A 25371-nucleotide genomic window follows, 5' to 3' on the forward strand; every position below is an offset into this window, starting at 1 on the left:
GATTTGCATAAATTGTGACATCAGGGAAAGAAATTGTTTTCGTCTGGAGCGGCTGATGTTAATGAGGGAGGGAGGGGAGTGAGAGTCGCTCAGAAGTGGTTTTTTTTTCCCCAACTCTTCAATGACTTGTTCATTAATCTGGAGCAACTTTTCAGCCAGAGTGGCTAATAAAGAGGCCAAACACTGAGATGTACCTTTTTATCTCATCACTTCTCACTGCATACTGTAGAAAGGCTAATTAGACAAAAGCTGTAATTTCTCTGTGCTCTTTCCGCCAAGACTTTCTTAGACCTTCGGCCAGCCTGCCTCTTCTTTTCCTTCCTCTGTGGCATTAAATACAAATATTCTGTGTTATTGTTTTCTCTCTGTCTTTGTGTTTCTTTATTTCTCTGCTCTTATTGCTTCTTTTTTATTCTAGGGCTTTCGCTGCTTTGGGGGATGTTTCCACTCTACGTTTCCTTCACCGAACCAACGAGATTGCTGATAGAGTTTCCAAAGAAACGGTGGGTTTTGGTCCTCCAAACAACGAGATCCAAAACACATTATTGAAACAGTCCTAAAAGACGCACAATTCATTCCTGTCATAACACAAGTGAACTGCCTGTACAATGTTGTGGTTTTAAAGTTAAGAATTTATTTTAGAAAATACTAATATTGTTAACAACTAAACTTCTTAGAGAATGCTCATATTGCCAAGAGCTAAACAGAAGTTTATCTCAATCTTTTTAAAGTGCTGGTATCATCAGAGATATTTAATTATGGTTTCATTATGAAGCAACATCAATGTCCAACTCAATGTTCCTTGAAAAAAGAGTAAAGGATTGATTGATTGACTTTTTGTCAGTTTACTTGTTGTTTTAATACAAGTTTTCATGATCCAGGTTTTTATTGTTATTAATATTCCTCCAGGAGCAGAATAACATTTTGTGAGCAAATATTAAAATGAGGGAAAATAGAATTCTTCCAGAGAGACGAAATTTGAAGCAAGTAATTTCTCACTCTCAGAGGTGTTAAAGTCAGGGAGAAAAAAGCTCTTTAATAGGTGAAAATAACAGCACACCTACAAAACTCACCTATGATTAATTTAAAGCCTAATGGTCTCCTTCTCCCCATCGCATGATCAGAAGCGAGACTTTACACCCTGATTATTGACCGTGTAACTAATTTGAATGATTGAGAACATCCCGAAGACTCCGGCGCCTTGTGCCTTAAACCATAAGTTTTGAAATTCAACTGTTCAACACTCACTGCACATATTATTGATTAAGTGAACCTGAATTATTCAGTGTTTTCCAACAAGATTTGTAGAGGTCGCTATGGAAGTGGGAAACCCCTAAACCAGCCCATCCCACCTCCATCCTCTGGGAGCAGGAAACATTTGTTTGATTATATGTGCTTTTTAAGCAGTCGGCCATGTGTGATGTCTCTTTTGACCAGGGCGGAGATGGAACCACGTTTTATCAAGTGGAAGCTAACATGGCCATGCTGGACAAGAACTTTAAACTGGCTGAGATGCACTATGTGGAGCAGGTTTGTGTTGACGGCTGGTTTGGACCCTCATGTAGAGGAGATATGGGTTATTTTATTTCCCTTTTTTAATGCACATGAAATGCTCAAGATGTTACACAAAAACACAACTATGTTTCAGTTTCTGTTTTGTAAAATTATATCTTCATGCTTATCTTCGTTTCCCTATAAATGTGATTTTCGGTCTATTTTCAGGCAGTTTTCTCTATATTTTTCTTCCTCTAATTTTCTTGATCATTCTGTGAAATTTGTTTAATTCAATTTGTGTAGAATAAATTTGTCCAGCCCATCTGGCTGCAGCGCCTGTGGGGTCCCTGAGACCCCTGAACTAATGCAAACTGCATGGAAACCTGAGCTTCCATTCATTTTACTTCATACTACATTCGCTGCATGTTAGACATTCATGCAGTACACTTTTGTTGTGTTTGCACAGAACGCTGTGGATGAAGCTATAGAGATGTACCAGGAGCTCCACATGTGGGATGACTGCATCGCTGTGGCTGAAGCCAAGGTAGAGACAGACTAAAGGACAGATGGATAGATAGACAGATAAACAGAAAGGTCACGCAGACAGACATGAGGTTGAAGTGGAACATTTATTTCACATCTGTTAGGGAAGCTCATTAACTCTGCAAAAATGAGAATGTGTTATGCTTCTCGTTGTTTGGGCACTAACTCTGTGACAGGACGTCTTAAAGTTACGTACACAAGGACCAGAACTATTTGTAAAGTCTTTGCTTGAACAATATCACAGAGAACATACTGTTAAATGTCAAAAATACCTTTACTAGATAGGAGGGTTAAGTTTTATCCCTGGTAGTTCATGTGTTAGATATTATTGCGAAAGGTGTCTTCAGGGTTGGATTAAGAATGTCAACTATTCGTAAGTTTCAGCTAAAAAAAAACAACTTTATTCACTTACCCACAGGGCCACCCAGAACTGGAGAGGCTGTGTCAAAACTTTTACCAGTGGTTGACTGAGACAGATCAGCATGAGAAGGCCGGTGAGGTGAAGGAGAGCCACGGTGACTTCCAGGGTGCCATTAACCTGTACCTCAAGGCAGGGCTGCCGGCCAAAGCCGCCAATCTTGCTATTGGCCGGCCTGACATCACCAGTAGCAGCGACACTGTCAACCGAATCGCCAGCAGCCTAATCAAGGGAGAATTTTATGAGCGAGTGAGTGTCATTGTCATTTCCAATCACCTGTCTCTTTCTCCCCCATCTCTCTCTCTTTCCCCGTTCCTCCTTTTACTCCATCCCCCGTCTTTATCTGATCCCTCTCCATCCCCCGTCTTTATCTGATCCCTCTCCATCCCTCGTCTACCTCCCTCCTTCCGACACATGCCTTTAGAGGGAGAGGCGTATAGAGGGTAAAAACACTATAATTTAGATTTTTACTTTTTACTCTGTCTAACTCCCATTTGTGGGCCTTTTGTGTACCTGTATCTGGATTTGTAGCTGTTTGTCTGAGACCCATCTGCCATCTTTTGGTCCAACAGGTGGGAGAGAGTCAACAGTCTTGATTTGGTTTAGGCATTCATGTAGTTTGGGGTTGTGCAAAGCTGATATGTATGCTTCTGTGTGTCTCTTCGTCTCGACTGCACTCCCCCTTGTTCACCATGTGTGAACTCATGCAGAGTACACAAATACGGCTGTGAATATTTTATGTCAAGGCTTGCGTTGAACGACTCATCTTTAACTAGAAGACAGTGACCGGAATACGTATTGAGTTTTTATTAAGTACATGGGTGGTAAACATGGGCTGTCTGACATTTGGTAAATAGTTTAGCTTCAGCTTATGAAGCTTGACCTAGACACAGCACTGATTCAGGTGCTCATCGTAGAAATGGACTGACTTCAAGGAAATTGTCCATCAGGTGGTCATTTGTCATGGAGGTTGGGATACAGACCTGGATTTTACCAACCTAAGAACAAATATCGGTAGTAAACGTGCTCATGTATGAAAGAGTACATAGACTGAAGTAAGAAATTTGCAGCCTGCTCTGGTCATTTCAGGGGTTTAATGTCTTCATCTGTCTGTTGCTTTCAGGCAGGAGATCTTTATGAGAAGGTCAGGAACAACCAAAGAGCCCTGGAGTGTTTCTGCAAAGGAGGAGCCTTCAGGAAAGGTAAGTCCCAGGCCAATGCAGGTTCAGTGTCACAGTGTAAGCTTTCATTTTATCTCACAGTTGGAGCCATCGTGTACACAAGGAAGCATCAATAAGCTGAGCTTTTGTAATACACGGTAGCTTTAAATTAATATTTTCGTAATTCAACTTTTGATTTTCATATTTCTTATTTATTTATTTGTTTTTGTTCTTGATGTCTGAATTATATTTGAATAATGACTTAGTGACAAATTGATTCCATTTTCCATGAATTAATTTGCCAGTTTACCACAATTTGCCACATGCATGAATCATTTTCCTTTTAAGTAGCTGGAAATAATCCAAAAGTCAGTGACGAGTCATGGAAATATGACATGAAAATATTCAACAAATGAGCCAGAAAAGGTGTCCATTGTAAGGTGCAGGCACAAAACAGGCATTGTTCATGAAAACATTCCTCTACCTGTATCCTGTAGCCGTGGAACTGGCTCGCCTTGCTTTTCCTGCTGAGGTGGTGAAACTTGAGGAAGCCTGGGGAGACTATTTGGTCCAGCAGAAACAGATGGATGCTGCCATCAACCACTTCATTGAAGCAGGGTAAGCCAAGTAATGGAGGGTAGATGTAATGCTAAGAGGGGGATACGGAAAAAATATAGGTCAGATGGAGGGGAGGGGAGGGGAGGGGAGGGAAGGGGGGCACATGATTCACAAACAAGCCCATATCCAAGAGAGACGATCCACTCATCTTAAGTCACCACCAACTCTGTGACACATAGAGGAGATGCAACTAATTCATATAAAAACTTGAATGTGCCTGTTCAGAAAAAAAGTGTGTCAATCATGTATGATTCCAGCAGGCGGCAGGCTGTGTATCATACACAGCCCACACCCCCATGAATATTTTAAGTCTTTGCTTTTCCTTTTTGTGAGATGTTGTCACCGACGGTGATGGGTGGAGGTGAAGCCAAGTTACTTTTCTGACATTTTCATGCCAGAACTTTTACTAAGCATGTAATAAACATCAAATATTGGGATTGTCTTTAGAAATCCGCAGCCGCTTGCTGCACAGGGTTGCATGCCCTTGGATAAAAGGTACAATATCATACTCCTGCTCTTTCGTCTGCTTGTAGCTGCTCTATAAAGGCTATCGAGGCCGCAGTTGCTGCTCGCCAGTGGAAAAAAGCTGTGCACATCCTGGAGCTGCAGGAGGGCTCATCAGCAGGGAAGTACTACATGAAGATTGCTCAACACTATGCGTCCACGCAAGACTACGTGGTGAGGGAGGAGCCACTGGCTGTGGATATGTAAACGGATAAGCATGAACATGTAATCTCTGTACCACAGCCATTGATCACCATGACTATAAATATAATTCACATCATATTATAATTTTGCTATTTTACTATTTTATTATCAAAATTCCCTTTTCACTCATTTAATTTAAATAAAAAACCCGAGACATACCTAGGATTATTTAACAGGTGTCAAAAATTGTCCAAAAATTTGTAGAAAAATGATAAAAAGCCATAAAAATCAATATGAAATGATCTAAGAGAGAGTGTAAAAACATCAAGAAATTTGTCAAGAAAATCTAAACTAACTGTAAATGCAAACATTACTAAAAATTTTGAATACAATTTTGCTAGCACTTCACAGCAAGGATGTCCCTTGTTCAATTCCAATAGAGTTAGCAAATTGTCCCCATGCCTGCGGAACACTGAGGCAGGTTAATCGGTATGGACAATTAATGAATTACCGTATTTTCCGCACTATAAGGCACATCGGATTATAAGCCACACCTTCAATGAATGGCCTCTTTTAAAACTGTCTTCATACATAAGGCGCACCGCATTATAAGGCGCATAGAATAGAAACTACTGTAGTTGCTGGGGTTGTGAAGGCTTCATGGGCTCTTCCCTCTGTAAGCTGTCATCATATAAGCAGTTAAAAGGTCTGGTGTTGATACCGGCTTAATGACGTTTCCATTAAGAAGCTATTGCTGTGAACACACAACATGCAGTCAAAGGAGCGCTTAATGAAACAGACCATCCTGAGGGTGAAAATGAAGAAATCCATCAGAGACATAGTAGAAATGTTAGGAGTGGCCAAATCAATAGTTTGGTACATTCTGAGAAAAAAAGAGTGTCCTTTGGAGCTTGGGAGCTCAAAAAAGCTTGGTCCACAGAAGACAACAGTGGTTGATGATCAGTGAAGAAAAACCCCTTCACAACATCCACTCAAGTGACAAACACACCCCACAAAGTAGGTGTATCAGTAACTAAGTCTACCATAAGGAGAAGAACATATGAGAGTAAATACAAAGGATTCACCACAAGGTACAAACCATTAATCAGCTTCAAAAATAGAAAGTCCATAATTAACTTTGCCAAAAAACACCTGAAGAAGCCAGCCCAGTTCTGGAACAGCATTCTTTTGACAGATGAGACTAAGATCAACCTGTGCCAGAAAGATGGGAAGAAGAAAGTTAGGTGAAGAATTGGAGCAGCTTATGATCCAAAGAACATCACATCTTCTGTAAAACATGGTGGAGGCAGTATGATGGCATGGGCATGCATGGCTTCCAAGGACAAAAGCAGACTTTTTCAAAATAATAGTCCATTCAAACAACCTCTCCCCCCAGGCAAAAAAAAAAAGTTAAAAAGCTAATGTGTGGCCTCTGACTGATGTGGTGATCAATTTTGGGTGTCTGCTTCCTCAGTCACTTCTGTAGTTTATAACTTAACTTAAGCAGAGAGCTACACGGGTTCAGTCGAGGACGCCTTTGCAGTATCGACAGATTGGACCGGTTGCAGCAATAAGCTTCACTTTTTTTGTTCCCCACGAACCAGCAAAGGCAAGAGTGCAGAACTGGGCGGGGAGAATGACGGAATTCAGGCATAAACACAAAGAGGCAAGAAACGGGAGCACATAGATGACAGAGGCAACCCTTTCCACTTGTTCTGAGGAGCTCAGCTGAGCCAAACAGCCTCCTAACAGACTGCCAGCTTCCCAAAATAGCTGCCTATTTCAGTCTGTTTGCTCCACAGGCATATTCACAAAAAAAGTAATCAAGATAACAAGCTCTTTGCTCTCTCTGAATTGTGGAAGTTGCATGAAAGTTTCAGCACAATAAAAGCTTAAAACCGTCACGAGGAACTTGATGTGACAGTTTTTAATCAGGACGGAAACCTATGCACTTGTTGCACAAATTCATTAAAATGCGCTTGTTCCTTATCACGTTCAAATTCTCCCATTAACACGCATGGTAACGAAGCTCCACTCATATCAAAACACTTTTAGTTAAGAAGTCACTTTGTGATGTTCAGATTCTGCCTCGTGTTCTTCTGAGAGTCCACAGTGTGCTTGAGGGTTTGATGTCCTGCAGGTGGCAGAGCAACTGTTTGTGAAAGGAGGCCACATTAAGGACGCCATAGACATGTATACTAGCGCTGGACGCTGGGAGGATGCTCACAAGGTCAGTGTGGACATAAATACCAGCACCCCGCTGGTTCCTCTTGGCAGAATTTTATCATTTATAAAAATCAGCAACCTGATGCTGCTACTTCTGGGTTATTTAGTTTGAATCTTAAAATGTCAGAATATATGTCTGCTTATTGTGTCAAAGTTGTCTATTTCTGATCAGTTCATATTTCTGTAATGATTTGCTAATTTAACATGTGGAATACTATTGTGACCTTGGAAGCCAATTGGATGAATACATGGAACAGAACAATAGCTATAAGTAAATAATTCACCGAAATAATAACTTAAAGAATTGTCACCAAACAATATTACTCAGAAACAAGCAAAACAAAAATATTTTGTGTGTGTTTCAATGTAGTACCTACAGTCCCGGTGAACACAATAATGACTAAAGGAGGCTAATTTAAAAAGATACAATATTTTCTATGTTTTCCATAAGTCATCTGACTACTCCCTTTTTTGAAGCCACTGACCATTCCTCCGGCACTGATGCAGCTCACGGCACATTGCCACACAGATACTCCTCTGCGGCTCCCTCCGGTCTGATGAGCAAAGCGCCTCAGTTGACAAAACTCCCCCCCAAATGACTTTGAAAAAGTTCCCTAAGCCTTTTGTTACCTGGCAGTTGGATCACTGCAAATCTCCACACGTGGGTGTCAAGCAGTTGCCTCTTTGTAGTTGGGAACAGAATGAAGCCGTTCATCTTTTAAGTGGGGAAAGAGAGCGGGATCAAACCAGCATTTCGTCGCACAAACCAATGTCTTGCCAAATATATTTGTCTCATTTCCAGTCGAAGAAATTCTGAGTTCCTGCAGATACGTGACAAACCTTAAAGGCCTTGAATTCATTTAATCTCAAAAAACAAGGCTAAGATTGGCAATAAATGTATGGATTCAGCCTCCCAAAAATCTTGAAATAAGAAAAGGTTGCGTCAAGTAACATCTTTTTTAAGAAAACTTAAAATCAAAGTGCAAGGAGTGCAGGAGTGCAGGATAATTTATTGATGTTGTTTAAGAGCAAAATGGTTGTTTAAAAATCAAACGCAAGCAACTCAGGTCAGTGACTCATACAGCGCCTTTCAAACAACTTCTTCTTTTTCTGCTTTCACAAGCAGCGACTCGAGCAGCCTCCTACTTTGATGCACTGTAGTTTGACAGCCCGCTGCATTTTGTGGAATCGCCAATTTTCTAGAACAGTTTTACAGCACATCTCTTTATTTTTAACTGCGCTGCAAAAAGAAGTTTGAGAATCAAATAGGCGCTATTTTTGCTTCCCTGATGGCAGCTATGGTAGGAGGGTTATGGAGCTGATTGGTTATGCTTTGTATTCAGCTGGCGGTGGAGTGCATGACAGAGGAGGAGGTGACAGCTCTGTACGTCAGTAGGGCCCAGGAGCTGGAGAGAGAAGCTAAGTTCAAGGAGGCTGAAAGGTAAATCCGCCTTTCATGGTAATTCATGGCGTCAACAGCCTACCAGAGGCGAATTGACGTGACAGATTTTAATTGCAAAAGTGTAAGAACGATATGAGCTGAAAAATAAAGCAGGGAGAGAGAGTGGGGAAAAAACTAGAAATTCATAGGTCTATGAGGGGGAAAAATATAAGATATTGAGAGCTTCAGAAATGTGACCAGAAATTAGAGAAAAAAATGAAGAAGAAAATGGCTATTGAAAAAACTATTAGATGTAGGGAGGTAAGTATTTCACAAAAGAATTGCATCTTCCTCTGCCTCTCTGGAAAAGTCTACTCAGAAGTGCTGGAGCGGTGGGTCCGACAGGTTGTTGAACCTCAGATCCAGGTGGAGCAATGTGGTTTTTGTCCTGGCCATGGAACAGTGGACCAGCACTACACCCATGGGAGGGTCCTTGAGGGCGCATGGGAGTTTACCCAACCAGTTTCAATGTGTTTTGTGGACCTTGAGAAGGCATTAGACCATGGTCTGCAGGGAATCCTGTGGGATGTTCCAGGTACAGGGTACTGAATCCTATAATACAGGTTGTTCCGTCCTTGTATGATCGATGCCAGAACGTGGTCCATATTTCCGATTGTAGTACAGCAATGTTGACTCCTTACTGGTAAGGGTTGGACTCCATCAGGGATGTCCTTTATCACCGACTGCTGATCATAACATTTCTGGACAGAATTTCTAGGCGAAGTCCGGTGTTGAGGGGATCCAGTTTGGTGACCTCAGGATTCGGTCTCTGCTTTTTGGCTTAATCAGACCGTGATCTCTAGCTCTCAGTGTAATAATTCACAGCCAAATGTGGAGCGGTCGAGATGAGGATCAACATCTTAAAATCAGAGACCATGGTTTCAGTCAGAAACGGGTGGCCACTGCGGGTAAGAGGGGATGTCCTGCCCCAAGTGGAGAAGTTCAGGTATCTCAAGGTCTTGTTCACGAGTGAGGGAAGGACAGAACAGTGGATCAATGTGGCGTTAGTAATGCAGACTCTGCACCGGTCTGTTCTGAGACAAACACTGATGCTCTCAATTTACCGGTTAATCTATGTTCCTACCCTTACCTATAGTCATGACCAAAAAAACAAGGTCACTGATGCAGGCGACTGAAATTAGTTTTCTCAGCAGTATGTTCGGGCTGTCCCTTAGAGATAGGGTTAGGAGCACGGCAATCGGGGGTGGGGATGCCTCCTTGATGAGGTGTTTGGACATATGTTTTGATTTATTTACCGTGACCAGGAACGGCCCTGATACTCGATATCCATACCAAAGTAGAGAAAATTAGAAAAACTAAACAGATTTTTACACTGTGGACTGATGTTATGATATACAGTACTTTGTTTTCAGGACTTGATCATTAACTCCAGATAGGACATAATTACATCTTTGACTGAAATCACTCTTTGAGTCTTTGTGTCCCTGCAGGCTTTTTGCCACAGTGAAGCAACCGGATCTCGCCATCACCATGTACAAGAAGAACCACATGTTTGAGGATGTCATACGTCTGGTGGCCAAATATCATCCTGACCTGCTGACAGAGACGCACATCCACCTCGCCAAGGTAGAGCTGAGCTAATGATTGTCGAATGCTGACCCCAGAGTGTTACTGACGGGTGGCGTGCTTGTCACAGGAGCTGGAGGCAGAGTCCAAGTTCTCAGAGGCAGAGTATCATTTCATGGAGGCTGGAGAATGGAAGGCTGCCGTCAACATGTACCGAGTCGGCGACATGTGGGAGGAAGCACACAGAGTATGTACTGTGTGATGAAAGCTTTGTATCTAATGTCTGTGGAGGTTCTGAATCATCCAAGTCATGGTGAATTCTTGTTGAAATCTTTTTGTCTTGGCAACTGGGCTTGAATTTCTTCACTTGAAGTATTAAATGTAAGTATTAAATTTCTTCACTTCAAACTTCAAGTGAAGAAATTCAAGTCCAATTGCCAAGACAAGATTTGGCAAGACTTCCTATATAATATTATATCTAATACTTTACAATCCACCCTACTGTGGTTCAAAAAAGGAGAGGAGGTAGTCATGTTTGTAGGCAGAGAGAGAAGAAATACAGATGTAATATTTGCTTTCAGAATATTAATGGAGTCCAGGGAAGGTCAGCGGGACTGTGACTTCGTAGACCTTGCATAGCATAGGGTGCCGAAAAGCGAACTGTAATACTCTATGACAGGGGTGTCAAACTCAAATACACTGGGGGCCAAAATTTAAAAAACTGGTACAAGTTGAGGGCCGGGCTAGTGGAAATGTTTTTTGAAAAAATATTGAAATTATCTTGTTGCAGATATCTCTCTTATCTGAGATAAGATAAGATCCAGGGACTAACAAAGCCTATTAGAAATTGCATACAAAAGAAATCATTGAATAAATGATACGATAAAGAAATCAGTTGCATTTATTTCTTACAGCTCAATGCCCAACTTTCCTAGAGTAAATTGATGTGAAAGGATTTTTCTATAGGCAAACAACAGCCAAAAAATAATGTCCTTCAAAGAAAAATCTAACATTTCCTGTAGTAGCAAGAGAAAAAAAATACTAAATGAAAAGACAATGAAAGACTAGTGGACTAGCTTGCTAATCTGTGAGGCTTACTAGTCTAAGCAAGTCCACTAGTCTTACACTGTAGCCAAACTGTCTTGTCACAAAATTACATTATGATCTGCTGTGAGAGCAGGCAACAGATAGAGGAAAATCTAGGGTGATGGAAGTATGTTCTAGAACAGCAGGCAGGATGTATGTGAATATGAGGAACCCAAGTAGAAAAGGGAGGCTTGCAGGTAGTACAGTAAGAGATGATTGTGTATGGCGGGTCAACAGTACAGAGCTAAGGAGAGTGTGGAGAAAATAAGAATTATTTTGTAAATTAAGTCAGACAGGCCAGTCTAAGATGATTTGGACATGTACAGAGCAGGTACTGAATATTATAGAAGGATGCTAAGGTCGGAAATGCCAGGCAGGAGGCTTAGAGGAAGATGGAAAAGGAGATCTGCAGATGTACTGAAAGAGGACATGAAGGTAGTTTGTGTGAGAGAAGAGGATACAGAGAATACTGTTGGATGAAGGCTGACGAATTCCCTGGACAGAAGACGACCTGATAATCCACTTGAGATCCCTCACAACAGCACAATATCAAGTCATGTGTGTGTGTTTGTTTGTTCGTTTGTTTATTTGTTAGGTTGCCAAGAGCCATGGAGGTGCAAATGCCCAGAAGCAGGTGGCTTACCTCTGGGCCCGGAGTCTGGGCGGAGAGGCAGCTGTCAAGTTACTCAACAAATTCGGCCTGCTGGAATACGCCATCGAATCTGCTGCAATTAGTTTGTTAGTGGCATCGTTTCCTTTATAGTCCTGACCTCACATGAGCAAATATTAGACAAGATGATAATGATCTGATGTTTCTCTCTGATGTTGTGCGGTGTTGCTTTCTGGTTTGAAGCTATTGCATTCATGGTAATCCACAAGAAGTGTCATTAAGATGGTTTTATCTTGACTTTTTATCTCCTCTGCAGCTCATTTGACTTTGCTTTTGATTTGGCTCGTCTTTCAAACAAGGAGAAGATCCCGGAGATCCACCTCAAACATGCCATTTACCTGGAAGATGAGGTGAATCTGATGTCTAATCCAGTTTTTATAATTTCCAACGGCGCAGGGGACTCAAGCAGTTAAATCTGGATCCTCAAAGATTATGCAAACTTTGACAATGATCAATATTGTGTTCCATGTGAAGATAGTCATCCACACAGACATGTTTTCTCCTCACAGGGTAAGTTTGCTGAGGCTGAGGTTGAATTCATCAAAGCAGGGAAGCCCAAAGAAGCTGTGTTGATGTGAGTTTATTCAGCATGTTAAAATGTTTAACTTAATACTGCCAACGAGCAAGCATGAGTAAGGGTTAACCTTCGTTTGTAAAAGGTGCCTCAGACCAAGTGTCTCCATGGTGATCAGCAGTCAAACAAAACATTTGGTTGTGATCAAAAGCCTCTACTTTTTCCACAACAATTCAGACAGTTCAGATGTTTGCATTAGACAATAAGTGGAAACTGAGGCAGGGTTGTAGCTGTTTTTTAAACAGAAACCCAATTAGAACTGAGGTAAAAATGAGAAGTATTTCACTTGTACTGTATTTTCTGTACTTTAAGGCGCACCGGATTATAAGGCGCACCTGCAATGAATGGCCTATTTTAAAACTTTTTTCATATATAAGGCACACCACATTATAAGGCGCATTGAATAGAACCTACTGTAGTGGCTGGGGTTGCGTTATGCATCTGCTAGATGAGGCTGCGCTAAAGGGAATGTCAACATAACAGTCAGATAAGTCAGTCAGTCAAACTTTATTTATAGAATACAAACCAACGTCCTGACAACTCCATTCACTCCCAAAACAGGTTAGTGCATTCACAATACGGTACCGTAAATACCGGTAGCTCTTACCGGTATTTGCGCTGCCTTGTGTTTGTGTTTTTCCAACTCCATTTGTCACAGTTCAAAGCTTTTCATAAAACGAAAACACCAAGAATGACTGCCTCTAAATTCATTGATGTTCATGTCGCTAGCTAACGCTGTAGTCTTCATTTGCATAGTGACTGTAGAGACGCTTCTACTTGCTGCTCTCGATTCAGCAACCCACTGTTCAAGTTTGACCTCTAACTGGCTATCTCGCTTTGTTTCCTCGGAATCACTGTTTAGTCATCTTTACTTGGCGCTAGTCATCTTGTTGCTTCCTCCACTTCCGCATCATTGATGCGTTGATGTTGAATTGTCTCGCTGCCGCTCTATTCCCGTGTTCTACTGCGTGACTGATAGCCTTGAGTTTAAACTCTGTGTCGTGAGCACATCTCTTGAAAGGAGCCATTTTGGGGTCTTTACACACACACACACACACACACACACACACACACACACACACACAAATGGAAATGAAAATGCACGCTTTGCACGCTTTCCGTAGTTGCGAGACCTGTTGCGGCTAATCAATATGTAAGGCGCACCAGATTATAAAGGCGCACTGTCGTTTTTGAGAAGACTAAAGGCTGTTATATGTGCCTTATAGTGCGGAAAATACTGTAGAAGAAATTGAATATCAATATCAATATACTCTCAGTTGAAGCACCCTTTTTTTCTGCTGTCAAATGCCCAAGCATCCTATCTTACATAGGATGGTGCAAGCAAGCGCTGTCTTTTAAGCTGACCATGCCTTGTGAAGTCGGTGTCTGCTATCATCTTGTCTTGCCAACACTGAGCTGACATCAACGGGCTAATGTGTCTGTGTAACACCTTCAGGAAAACTGAACCAGCCTGTCAACTACTCCAACAAAGCTGATCGTTATGTGCTATTTTTCTGGGCTTGTGTGTGTGTCACCTGTTCCAGGTATGTGCACAACAAAGACTGGGCTGACGCGCAGCGAGTTGCTGAGAGCCACGATCCGGAGAGCGTTTGTGAGGTTCTGGTGGGCCAGGCCAAGTTTTGCTTTGAACAGAAAGATTACCAGAAGGCTGAAGCCTTCCTGCTCCGAGCCCAGAGACCTGATATAGCCGTCAAATATTTCAAGGTTACCTAACAAGCCAAACCATCATGCACGCATAAACGTTTATTTCTGGACAGAACAATTCAATACCTCGCAGTTGCTCATTCATCACCATTGTGTCTCCTTTGCAGGAAGCTGACATGTGGAGTGACGCCATGCGCATCTGTAAGGAATATATTCCCAGCAAGCTCTCCGTGCTGCAAGAGGAGTATGAGAGGGAGGCCAACAAGAAGGGAACCCGGTGAGAAAATCACCACAAAATACTCAACATACACCGACCTAATTTTTAACCTGTGTACGTTATCCTCATTTATTTTTTATACACATGTCAGTATTTAATTAGAAAAACTATTTTGTGGCTTAGAAAGCACACCAATTTCAAATTATTTACAAGATTTTTCTTGTGTAACTCTAAAACCCAAAGCAAACCACATTAGCCACTTACAATTGTAAAACATCTTAAAACACCTTATAGTTGAGAGTAGCCCTGATAGTTTTCCTTTGTGTAATAGTTCCTTTAAGATTAATGAATATGATTTTTTTGGAACTCCTGACCTTGCAGTGCCAAGAAAAGCGGGGGGAAAAAAAATGAAGATACATTTCCTAGTGCTGAATCTGTGAACCTCATCTTCTTGAACGTTCCTTTTGAAGCATCTTTACCGCGAATCTGCCTTCTGGACTGTGGACAGTCATAACTGGGACTCGACATCTGCTCCTGGCATTTTTAGCCTAGAGGAAGGTTCGAGCCTTGATGGTGCCACTGGTGTTCACAGCGCGTCGGACCTAGAATGCCGAGTTACAGTATCTCTGATGAATCTGGAGACAAGCAGGTCCCAGATGTTGTTGTCAGTTCAAAACCGTATTATCTTTTTCTCAGTTTCCAGCTGCAACCAAAGCTTTTCCGTTCTTCACCGACGCTGCAGGGATTGTTATTTGCTATTTTATTGCTTTCATATATAATTTTCAGAAGGACAAAATCATTGTGGGAGATAAAGACAAATGAGAGAAAATGCTCCACTATGAAGGAAATAAGGATTGATAATAAGAATAAATGGCTGTTCAGGCTCCTGTAGTCTTCACCAGGAGAGCAATGTCTGTAAAACTTTAAAGCACCTACTGGGAGACAGATGCTTCAAACATGAAACACCCAGGAAACCAGCAGGAAATTATGGTTGATATTTTTAGCCTGTGGCTTCATCTGCACAGTTTTGACTTCACTCCAGCTCCTGGTTGGGCATGTAGTTTTCGCTCTGCAAAAGAAAGACAAAAAAAGAAACTAAACTTCAGCATGAGGTCAACCTTAGAGGACTGAGTTACAGCTGACTTGAGATAAGATCAAGCACTAATTGTTTCCTCAATCCATCCATCTTCTAATGCTTATCCTTTACTCAGGGTAACAGGGGATGCTGGAGTCTATCTTAGCTGTCTTTGGGCGAGAGGCGGGGTACACCCTGGACTGGTCGCCAGTCAGTCGCAGGGCAAACAACCATTCACTCACTCATTCAGCACAATTTTTTCAATTGTTTTCCAATCAACCTGCTGCATGTTTTTGGACTGTGGGAGGAAACCGGAGAACCCTTGTCAGAATAAACCGGGTCCTTCGTGCTCTGAGGCCAAAGTGCTAACCACTGCGGTGTTGTGCCGTGTAGAAAGAGCAATGCTGAGGCCATCGCTCTGGTGGTCTTGTTATTTTGTGCGGGTGATTCAGATGCGCATGATACGAGTGACTATTTTGGTCCTATTTGAGTCTTTAGTGACACATTTTCCCTGATGTGCCATCCAGTTGAGGGTTAGCGGCTCTTTCACTGAGGCTCTGACGGGAGAAGAAGGCCTAACAAACTGTCAGCAAGGCTACAAGAATACAAATAAACATCTGATATCATTGCTCTCCGACTTTGGTGTCTGTACTCTGCACCATTCAGGTCATGTCTCAGTAAAAACCATAATGGGGATTTATTTCAAGGACACTTGTGTCTGAATAAGCAACAGGGTTTCACTTTAATAATTGGATCAAGCCAATAAAATTACAAACCCCCCAGTAAGCCAGTAAAATTACAAATGTCAGAGAAGAGGTTTCATATGTTCCTTTGTTGTATTAGTCCCTGAAGTTCCTTAAGCCCTGGGACGATGATTCTTTTAGTGCCACTGAACTATATTCTTAGTCTCCAAATTTTACTGTAAAAGAAAATACTGCGTGTCCTTGCTGAAGCCAGATCGCTGCAAGTTACAGGAGCAAAAGCAGCACTTTTGCAGAAGTGCTGTCAGCCTGACAATCGCAAGTGTCTGTGGGGCAACACTTTGGGAGTTGGTATAAGATTTTGTTGACTAGTTATGTTATCTTGGGGACAAAAAAAAAAAAACAAGAAGGAAAAAAACTGCATTGTGAAGATCTCACACAGTTGCCCTCAGTCCCTCAGTACTATCAATGCACAAAGCACTTTGAGTTTGATGCTTTATTAATACGCAGCTTTTGTGTTACCCCAAACTCAAACTCCCAACAAGGAACAGCTCGTTAGCTGGCTCGCCAGCTGCACACCGCACTTTTCCTGCCGTCTCTTCTCCTTCCCTAATGACTTGTGGGAATAACAAATGTTACTAGGGGAAACGAATGAGAGAAGAGTTTTTTTTTCCAATAGGCCAGAAAATACTGAATTATTCCTGCATATTTTAGAATTCAGACACCAGCTAAAGTGCATGGCTTCCCCTCTCTGGAAGATACAGTGTGATGAAATTGTTGTTTGCTAATATACAAGAATGCAACTCTTGCTCAAATTGCTCGAATTTGCATCTCAGTGGGAATGAAGTGGAAAAATAAGCCTGCCTGGTGATTAAGCAGTGTGAACTACTGAATTGTTATCCCTGTACGAATGTGAAGTGGAAATATTAGGTGATTTACACTGAATACAAACAAGGTTCCAGTTGGGCAAACATTTTGCACGGGCTCATCCTGACTGGAACCAATATTTACCTCTTTTTAACTCTGCAGCACTCCTAAGGCTGATCAGCTCTGAGAAAATTGGTCTGAAACTGTAAATTCAGACTAAATTCTTCTCTATCTACTTTAACTAGTGGCCAAAATTCATATTAAGTGTGTGTGTGTGTGTGTGTGTGTCTCTCTCTCTCAGTGGCGTGGAGGGTCTGCTGGAACAGGCCAGGGAGTGGGAGCAGTCAGGTGAATACTCACGATCAGTTGAGTGCTACCTAAAGGTGAAGGACAACTCTAACACAGCCCTGGTGGAGAAATGCTGGATGAAGGTATGAGTCTGTTATACAGTGGGGCAAAAAACTATTTAGTCAACCACCAATTGTGCAAGTTGTCCCACTCAAAAAGATGAGATAGGCCTGTAATTTTCATCATAGGTACACTTCAACTATGAGAGACGGAATGCAAAAAAAAATCCAATAAATCACATTGTTTGATTTTTAAAGAATTTATTTGCAAATGATAGTGGAAAATAAGTATTTGGTCAAGAACAGAAGCTCATCTCAATACTTTGTTATATACCCTTGGTCGGCAATGATAGGGGTCAAACATTTTCTGCAAGTCTTAAGGTTTTCACACACTTGCTGGTATTTTGGCCCATTCCTCCATGCAGATCTCCTTTAGAGTAGTGATGTTTTGGGGCTGTTGCTGGGCAACACAAATTTTCAACTCCCTTCAAAGATTTTCTATGGGGTTGAGATCTAGAGACTGGCTAAGCCACTCCAAGACCTTGAAATGCTTCTTACGGAGCCACTCCTCCATTGCCCAGACGATGTGTTTTGGATCATTGTCATGCTGAAATACCCAGCCACGTTTCTTCATCAGTGCCCTTGCTGATGGAAGGAGGTTTTTACTCAAAATCTCACCATACATGGGCCCATTCATTCTTTACTTTACAAAAATCAGTCTCTGGTATCTTTGCAGAAAAACAGGCCCAAAGCATGATGTTTCCACTGCCATGCTTCACAGTAGATATGGTGTTATAGTATGCATCTCAGCATTCCTTCTCCTTCAAACACAGGAAGTTGTGTTTTTACCAAAAAGTCCTATTTTGGTTTCATCTGGACATAGGACATTCTCCCAATCCTCTTCTGGATCATCCAAATGCTCTCTAGCAAACTTCAGCCCCAGTTTGAGGGAGATTTTCAGTGCTCTTGCATGTCTTCCATTTTCTAATAATTGCTCCCACAGTTGATTTCTTCACACCAAGCTGCTTACCTATTGCACATTCAGTCTTCCCAGCCTGGTGCAGGTCTACAATTTTGTTTCTGGGGTCCTTTGACAGCTCTTTGGTCTTAACCATAGTGGAGTTTGGAGTACGACTGTTTGAGGTTGTGGACAGGTGTCTTTTATTCTGACAACCTGTTCAAACAGGTGTAATTAAAACAGGTAATGTGTGGAGGACTAAGGCACCTTTTACAAAAGAAGTTACAAGTCAATGTGAGCCAGAAATCTTGCTTGTTTGTAGGTGACCAAATACTTATTTTCCACCATAATTTGCAAATTCTTTAAAAATCAGACAATGTGATTTTCTGGATTCTTTTCATTCTATCTCTCATAGTAGAACGGTACCTATGATGAAAATTACAGGCTTTTCAAAATTTTTAAGTGGGAGAACTTGCACAATTGGTGGCTGACTAAATGCTTTTTTGCTCCATTGTACACATTTTTAAAGCAAATAAAGACAGTTAACTTTATTGACAACTAATTTCAGTTTATTTTAGTCTCACGTTTTGTTTCATGGGAGGCACGATTTTTTTTTTTTTTAATGACAATTCAAAATTGACCTGATCTGTACATCTGGCAAAGAGAGTTTCATGTCTCTTTTTTTCTTGTCTAGATTTTTCCAAGTCCCAAATCAGTCTTTAAACATGCATTTTCAACATTTTTGGCCTACAGATGTTAGGTCAATGTTTTGTTTGTTGTTGGTGTCATAGCTTTGTCTTGACATAAGACTTAAGTGTTATTCATGCAACACCCACAAAAGTTATGGATTTCATGCACCTTGGCATAAAGATAAGATACGTCTTTACTGATATTGGAGAAATTCAAGTGCTACAGCAGCAATTGGGACAGTGCAGATGTCAGGGTGGCATGTAGAGCAATGGAAAAACATGCAACAATATCAGGCAATAAAAGTTAGTGAATAGATATAATAGATTTGAATTTTACCTGATTTATCTTATGATTTCATCTCACCGGAAGCCTCTTATTCTACATTGTAAGTAATGAATGACTACATGTATGCTGTATGTGATGGCAGGCAACTTCCTCCTGATGGAGTCGGCGAAGAAATTAGGTCACAGTGTCACAAATATTGATGGCTCAGCTCCTTATGAGAGCTGAAGTTGCACATCAAACACATTGAATTACTGACCTCAGGTTCTCTTGGAATCTGCATGACTGCCAGAGTAGCACTGCACGCATAAAACATCACAAAACCTTAAAGCAAAACATGTTTTTTGTTTCCCTCGTGGGGTTTGTATGTTGCATCAGTTGGAGAGTGGGAGAAAGTTTATGGGCAATGTGAAAGGGGAATGGGAAATGGAAAGTTGCAGTGGTGTCGCAGGACGAGTTAAGACAAGGTCAAGAAAATCAATAAGTTTCCTTTCTGCAGGGAACTTGAATTTGCACATTTGATTTCAGTTTCTCACTGATCAGGGTGCGGGATGTTGAGCTGAGACAGAAAGTACAGATGGATGCCTGCTCCTCCCCAGATGTGAAAGCGGACTATAATTTCTTTGAAAACCTGTTAATGCTTGGATGTTGAAACGACAGATTGTTATCTGCAGATCTTTAAAGACCTTGAAATTACTTTTTCTGTTAAACTTTTCTTGGAGACTGTGTGACTGTGGCTATAGACCAGCAAGAGACATTATGCATCTGGAGAAGTACATGTTGTGCTCCAGGAAACTGTTAAATGTCGTGTTCTTCATGAAGTTTCATTCAGACCTGCAGCTGCAGCAGTTGAGACTAAGACAGACACATAAGAAAGATTAGTGAAAGTAAACAACGCATATAAACTAACATGAAAGAACAAACAAACTGAAAAACATCTTTAAAGTAGTGAGTGGGTCACAAAAAATAAATAAGAAATTTAAAAAACATGGGATCAAATCAATTATTGTTATTGATGTGACCCTTACCTTATATATGACAGTCACTATCTGGACAAAGTTCGGGGTCCAATCTCTCTGAATTTATGTACTTCAGGGATGAAATACTGCAATAAACCCTGCTTCCAGGAGTCGTGAATTGAATTTATTTATGTTTGAGATGAAGGTTCAAAACAAAAAAAAAAAGGTTCATTTGGCGTTTCGGCAGCATCCTGGAAGGTGACCCAAGTTATTTTGACGTTGTTTGTTCTAGCTATCACACAGCTGAATACGAGAAATGATTGTGGTCAGTAATATAGGCTTAACAGCAACGCACGGTCAGATCAGCTACACAAAACATTCTGTATTAATAGTGACATTAGTCATGTAATGCAGCATTAAACTATCAGAGTTGTATGTAGGAGTAAGGTTTAAGGTTAGTCTGTAGTTTATTGGTTTAAATACCTGCTAAAAATTACCAGGCTAAAAAAAACATCATTGACGGGTGAGGGAGCAGCTGTGACTTAGCTAGTGGATCATGACCGTGGCAACGAGAGGTGATATAGGTAGCAATTAGCTCAAAATTGTTGTATAAGACTTAAAGAGTCAATAGAGAATAATAATCCCTGGATATAGTATAAATTATACAGCACATGGAATCACAGACCTAAATACACCTGCTGTATCTGTTAATGTGTTTTTTTTTTCACAAAGGAGACAAAATGAATAGTGAAACCTCACTGGTCCCTTCAAGGTCAAGGATACTGTGGAAAGGACAGCAGAGAGTGGGCTGGTGTGGATTCAATTGGAAAGAGAGATTGATGGTGCAGAGAAAACCCAGTGTATAAAATGACAGCAGATCTGACTCTCTGTCAACAAACATGAAAATATATCAGTCTCTGTTCCCATACTTTGAAACTTTATCAACAGTTTGTTTCAGAGACTCCTGCCTTTTGTCTTCTGCCAGGTCAGCATTATCGGGATTCAATTTATCCTGAATTATTTGCTTCTATTATGTCCGTTGAGTTTGGTTTTCTCTTAGGGCCTTCAAATGTGATATGTAACCATCGTAACTGAGGTTGACTAAGGTTGAGCCAGGAAATGACAGTTACAAGTGTAAAAGTCTTGATTTTCTGGGTTTTAAACGTCTTGAAACATTAAATATAAGGGAAAAAGTGACGGATGTGTGACTTATCCTTTTCTTTCTGTTGTACTGCCATTCAGGCAGCAGAGCTGTCCATCAAGTTCCTCAGCACAGAGCGAGCAGTGGAGGTGATCCAGGTGGTTGGACCTCGTCTCACCCAGCTGAGGAAATATAACGCTGTAGGAGCACGCAAACCCCCGACACAATTGCAAACAAATAGAAAAATCTCTAGTGACTTGGAAGTAGTTGATCTAGTCTTTGTGACCTACTGTCACACCAATAGGGAAGTTACACAAATCGATATTGTCTAGCATGCGCTTACTTAATATCAGGAAATGAATTATGCTGCTAATACCACGCCGTCATGTTGAATAATTATTTGTCCCACTTCCTTGCCAAAAATCTCATGACATTAGCAGGAAACCACTTAACAAGCAACATTTTAGAGACCAACATCATTTTAAGTATATTTGGCATGTTTATATTGTTTCTCAGATTACTTACCTTAGAAAAACAAAAAATACTGTTATACCTACTGTACAAGTGTTTTAACTTAGAGTATGTGTGTGTGTGTGTGTGTGTGTGTGTGTGTGTGTGTGTGTGTGTGTGTGTGTGTGCGTGCGTGTGTGTGTGTGTGTTCAAGGCAGCCGAGCTTTACTTAAACATGGACCTGATTAAAGAAGCCATTGATGTCTTTATCGAAGGCGAAGAGTGGAGCAAAGCCAAGCAAGTGGCCAAAGAACTGGAACCCAGGTTTGAAACACATGCACACACACACACACACACACACACACATAATATACAACTGATCTTATCTTGTCACCCCAGTCCTATGCTCTTTCTACAGTGACAAAGGCACAATGCAGCTCCTTCTATACTTGTCAATCAACATCCTCTAAGCAAATACTGAATCTGTTGACTTCTGCCTTTGCGTAAAGCCTAACTGCTGCTTTCAAATACTTCTGTTCGTACTATTCAAACTGCTCCCGTGATCTTCAATATAGAAGCTATAAGAAGGGAGACATTTTTCTTTTGCCCCTAATGTGGTTGTTGTTCAGTATCCATGGCGTCATATATTTACTGATGACTATGGCACACATCAAATTACTCCTTCATTTGTTCTTCCTCTCCTGAAGGTTTGGAAGCTACGTGGACCAGAAATACAAGGAGCACTTGAAGAACCAGGGCAAAGTGGACTCTGTATGTACAGATGATGGCATGAAACACACTCAGAATAAAACACAATTCGGTAACAAAACTATTCCTTTTGATATGAGGACTATACCATAACATTATTTTTAAATGTAATTCAAATGACAAAAGACTTGCTAATATACCGATTAACAATGACTGTAATCATTTAAACAGAAATGGTTTTTGCTTAACATTTTTTCAATTTTCCTATCCGTTTTGATTAGATGTTTCTACAGTTGAAAAAAAAACAAGCATTTACTACACATAGACACAAATTATATGTACTGTAAATGTGAAACTGTGTAGTTGGTGGGTGTGGACGTCATGGCAGCTCTGGACATGTACGCTGAGAGAGGACAGTGGGACAAATGCCTGGAAACGGCGTCCAAGCAGGTAAGAAAAGAGCCTTCGATGTGCCAATTTCACAAGAGTCCACACTGTAAACATGACAATAAACACTTTGAATCTTGAATCCAAAAGCATTTGGCTTTTATGATCATTTCTCTTTTTGTTGGTTCCTTTTCCGGAGCACAAACCATACCAGGGTCCAGGCATGCTACACTCTTTGTTTCATACTTTTTTTTAAAGAAATGTTGCTGACTGACATGGTTGTGAAGGTTGGCTCATGATCTCTGGTTTGGAGGGGGAAAGTCACAAATATACACAACCCTGATATGAATCTGTTGATTTTTATTCATATTTTCTTGTTTGTATTTATTTAATTTTTAGCTTTTTTCAAGACACTTTCTGCTGAATTTTAGTCAGACAGATTAGATTTAAGACTGGTTCTTATATATTGTTATAGGGGGTCATTTCTTAAGTGTCTTTAGATAATTTCCACAGAATTGACTGACATTCACAAATTCATCTTCACATTTATCTGTTTTCTTAATCTAAATAAGCCAACGTGATGTACTCCAGCGGACTAAAAAATAATCCCTTCCATTTTTGTAATACAATGTGTTTTTCTAGAGCTTCAAGATCCTCCATAAGTATGTCGCTTTATATGCAACACACCTCATCAAGGAGGAAGACCCTCTGAAGGCTCTGCAGCTTTACATTCAGCATGGAGCGCCACCCAACCCTCAGGTGTGCACATGCGCACACACACTCACACTTCCCCTCACTGATATCACTCAGTGGACAAATTCGTGGTCTCTTTCATAATTATTCATTTGCTGTTCTGCTGCCATCTGCTTTTGTGAAGCCTTGAACTCAGCAGGTTTCACTGCACCTCAGCCTTTCTGCTGAAAAACACCTCAGTTGCCCTTTAAACATTAAACCAGGAAAAAACACATTAAAAATACTGCTGTCTGAGAGCAGTGTGTTGAGGTGGTGAGGTCAGAGTTACCAGCACTTACAGTCTGCTTTGTCAGACCTCACTGACTGGTAATTATCCTTCTACTTAAAAACTTAAAAACTAAACTTAAACAAATGAATGAAAAGAAAATATATGACAACCTAAGATTAAAAAAAAAGCGCAAATTATTAAAACATAATCAGTTTGTTTTAAGATGAGAAATGTTTTAGAAAATAAATGATATTCTTCCTGCATTGTTAAAGGAATGTTGTAAATGACCGAGCCATCCGATGGTGAGAGTTGCAATCAAATGACTGTCGGCCTCTTTTTATCACAACTTACGACCATAGATAACATTGTAGAATCTGTTTATATCAATATTTTCATAGAAGGATAATGAGGTTGGAATAGCCAGGCAGTAGGCCGAGAGGAAGACCAAAGTCGAGATTTATGGATGTAATGAAAGAGGACAAGAGGTTAGTTGGTTTGAGAAAAGATAGTTAAGAGGAAAGAGAGTTCGATGGAGACAGATTCACTGAGGTGACCCTTCAAGGGAGCAGCCCAAGCAATAGAGGCTGTATCCCCAGACACTCTGCTAAAGCACAAAAAAGTCTTTAGAATTTGACCGTCTCAATGGAGGTGGTTTACCTTCTCAAGTTCTCCACCAGAATACAATTGGAAGGTTCTACCAACAACTCTTTCACATTTTACTTTTATAGAACTTCAACATCTACAAGCGGCTCTTCTTGGACGTGATTAACATTCCCAACACAGAGGGATCAGAGTCTTACCGGATGTGGGCCGACCTCCGCAACTTCCTACTGCAGCTGGTAAAGGAGCAACGGCTTGGGTCATCAAGGGGTGCATTTTCCATCTTGCTGCTCTGTTTGGCCGTTCAATTAGTATTACTCCTTTGTGGTGAGCAGAGAATTGGATCATAATGTCAAGTCACTTTCATTGAAGTACCCAAAACATGATAGGGCTCATTAGCGTCTTAGTTTTTGTTTTGATTTTTTTAGTTTAGACTGATCTACATGTAGTTCATGAATCACTGGCCAGTGTCAAAGATCCACTGACTGAAAAAATGTTGAAAAAGTATAGTATGTGACCTGAACACAAGCAAGAAACTATATATGTTTGAAAAAAATTGCAAAGAGCCAAAGCTACATAGTTTTCTAAAGGTAGCTTGAAAACAGAAAAACACTCTGAGAACACACAAAAGTATTTGAGAGCTAGTAAGTGAAGTTACTGAAAATTTGCTAAAAAAAACCCTACTAGTACGTGTTAGTAATCATATTGACAAAAAAATCATATTGTCCTGAAGCCCGGTTCTGTGCCTTTACCCATTCTCAGTGTGAGAACTTGTCAAAGTCGGCAGAGAGCAACTCTCCGGCTCAACAAGATTTCGAGCAGATGCTGCTGATAGCTCACTACTACACTACCAGGTCGGCCGCGCGGGGCGTTGAGCAGCTGGTAAAGGCAAAACACACACACACACACGCACACACGATCTGAAGCCAACAGTATTTCTCTTCACTGTTGAACACCA

At 40.9% G+C, this 25371-nt stretch overlaps 1 protein-coding gene across 2 annotated transcripts in view; it reads left to right on the forward strand.

Annotated features, from left to right (window-relative positions):
- The window catches only part of ift172 (intraflagellar transport 172), a 53148-nt gene that overhangs the window by 23004 nt on the left and 4773 nt on the right, over positions 1–25371 (forward strand). For both annotated transcript variants that reach the window (XM_086143351.1, XM_086143352.1), the window contains 24 exons: positions 419–503; positions 1438–1530; positions 1961–2038; positions 2456–2704; positions 3579–3657; positions 4113–4233; positions 4767–4911; positions 7022–7111; positions 8451–8548; positions 10000–10135; positions 10206–10322; positions 11757–11899; positions 12088–12181; positions 12341–12405; positions 13950–14130; positions 14238–14347; positions 17232–17361; positions 21409–21507; positions 21972–22081; positions 22465–22528; positions 22829–22915; positions 23495–23611; positions 24542–24652; positions 25176–25295. In XM_086143351.1, coding sequence (XP_085999477.1) covers positions 419–503; positions 1438–1530; positions 1961–2038; positions 2456–2704; positions 3579–3657; positions 4113–4233; positions 4767–4911; positions 7022–7111; positions 8451–8548; positions 10000–10135; positions 10206–10322; positions 11757–11899; positions 12088–12181; positions 12341–12405; positions 13950–14130; positions 14238–14347; positions 17232–17361; positions 21409–21507; positions 21972–22081; positions 22465–22528; positions 22829–22915; positions 23495–23611; positions 24542–24652; positions 25176–25295 — 2722 coding nt within the window. The remainder of the gene's footprint in view (positions 1–418; positions 504–1437; positions 1531–1960; positions 2039–2455; positions 2705–3578; positions 3658–4112; positions 4234–4766; positions 4912–7021; positions 7112–8450; positions 8549–9999; positions 10136–10205; positions 10323–11756; positions 11900–12087; positions 12182–12340; positions 12406–13949; positions 14131–14237; positions 14348–17231; positions 17362–21408; positions 21508–21971; positions 22082–22464; positions 22529–22828; positions 22916–23494; positions 23612–24541; positions 24653–25175; positions 25296–25371) is intronic.

The sequence above is a fragment of the Fistularia commersonii genome, chromosome 36 (assembly GCF_037954325.1).
Source record: "Fistularia commersonii isolate RoL2024-O1a breed Wild chromosome 36, RoL_Fcom_v1.0, whole genome shotgun sequence".
Classification (NCBI taxonomy): domain Eukaryota; kingdom Metazoa; phylum Chordata; class Actinopteri; order Syngnathiformes; family Fistulariidae; genus Fistularia; species Fistularia commersonii.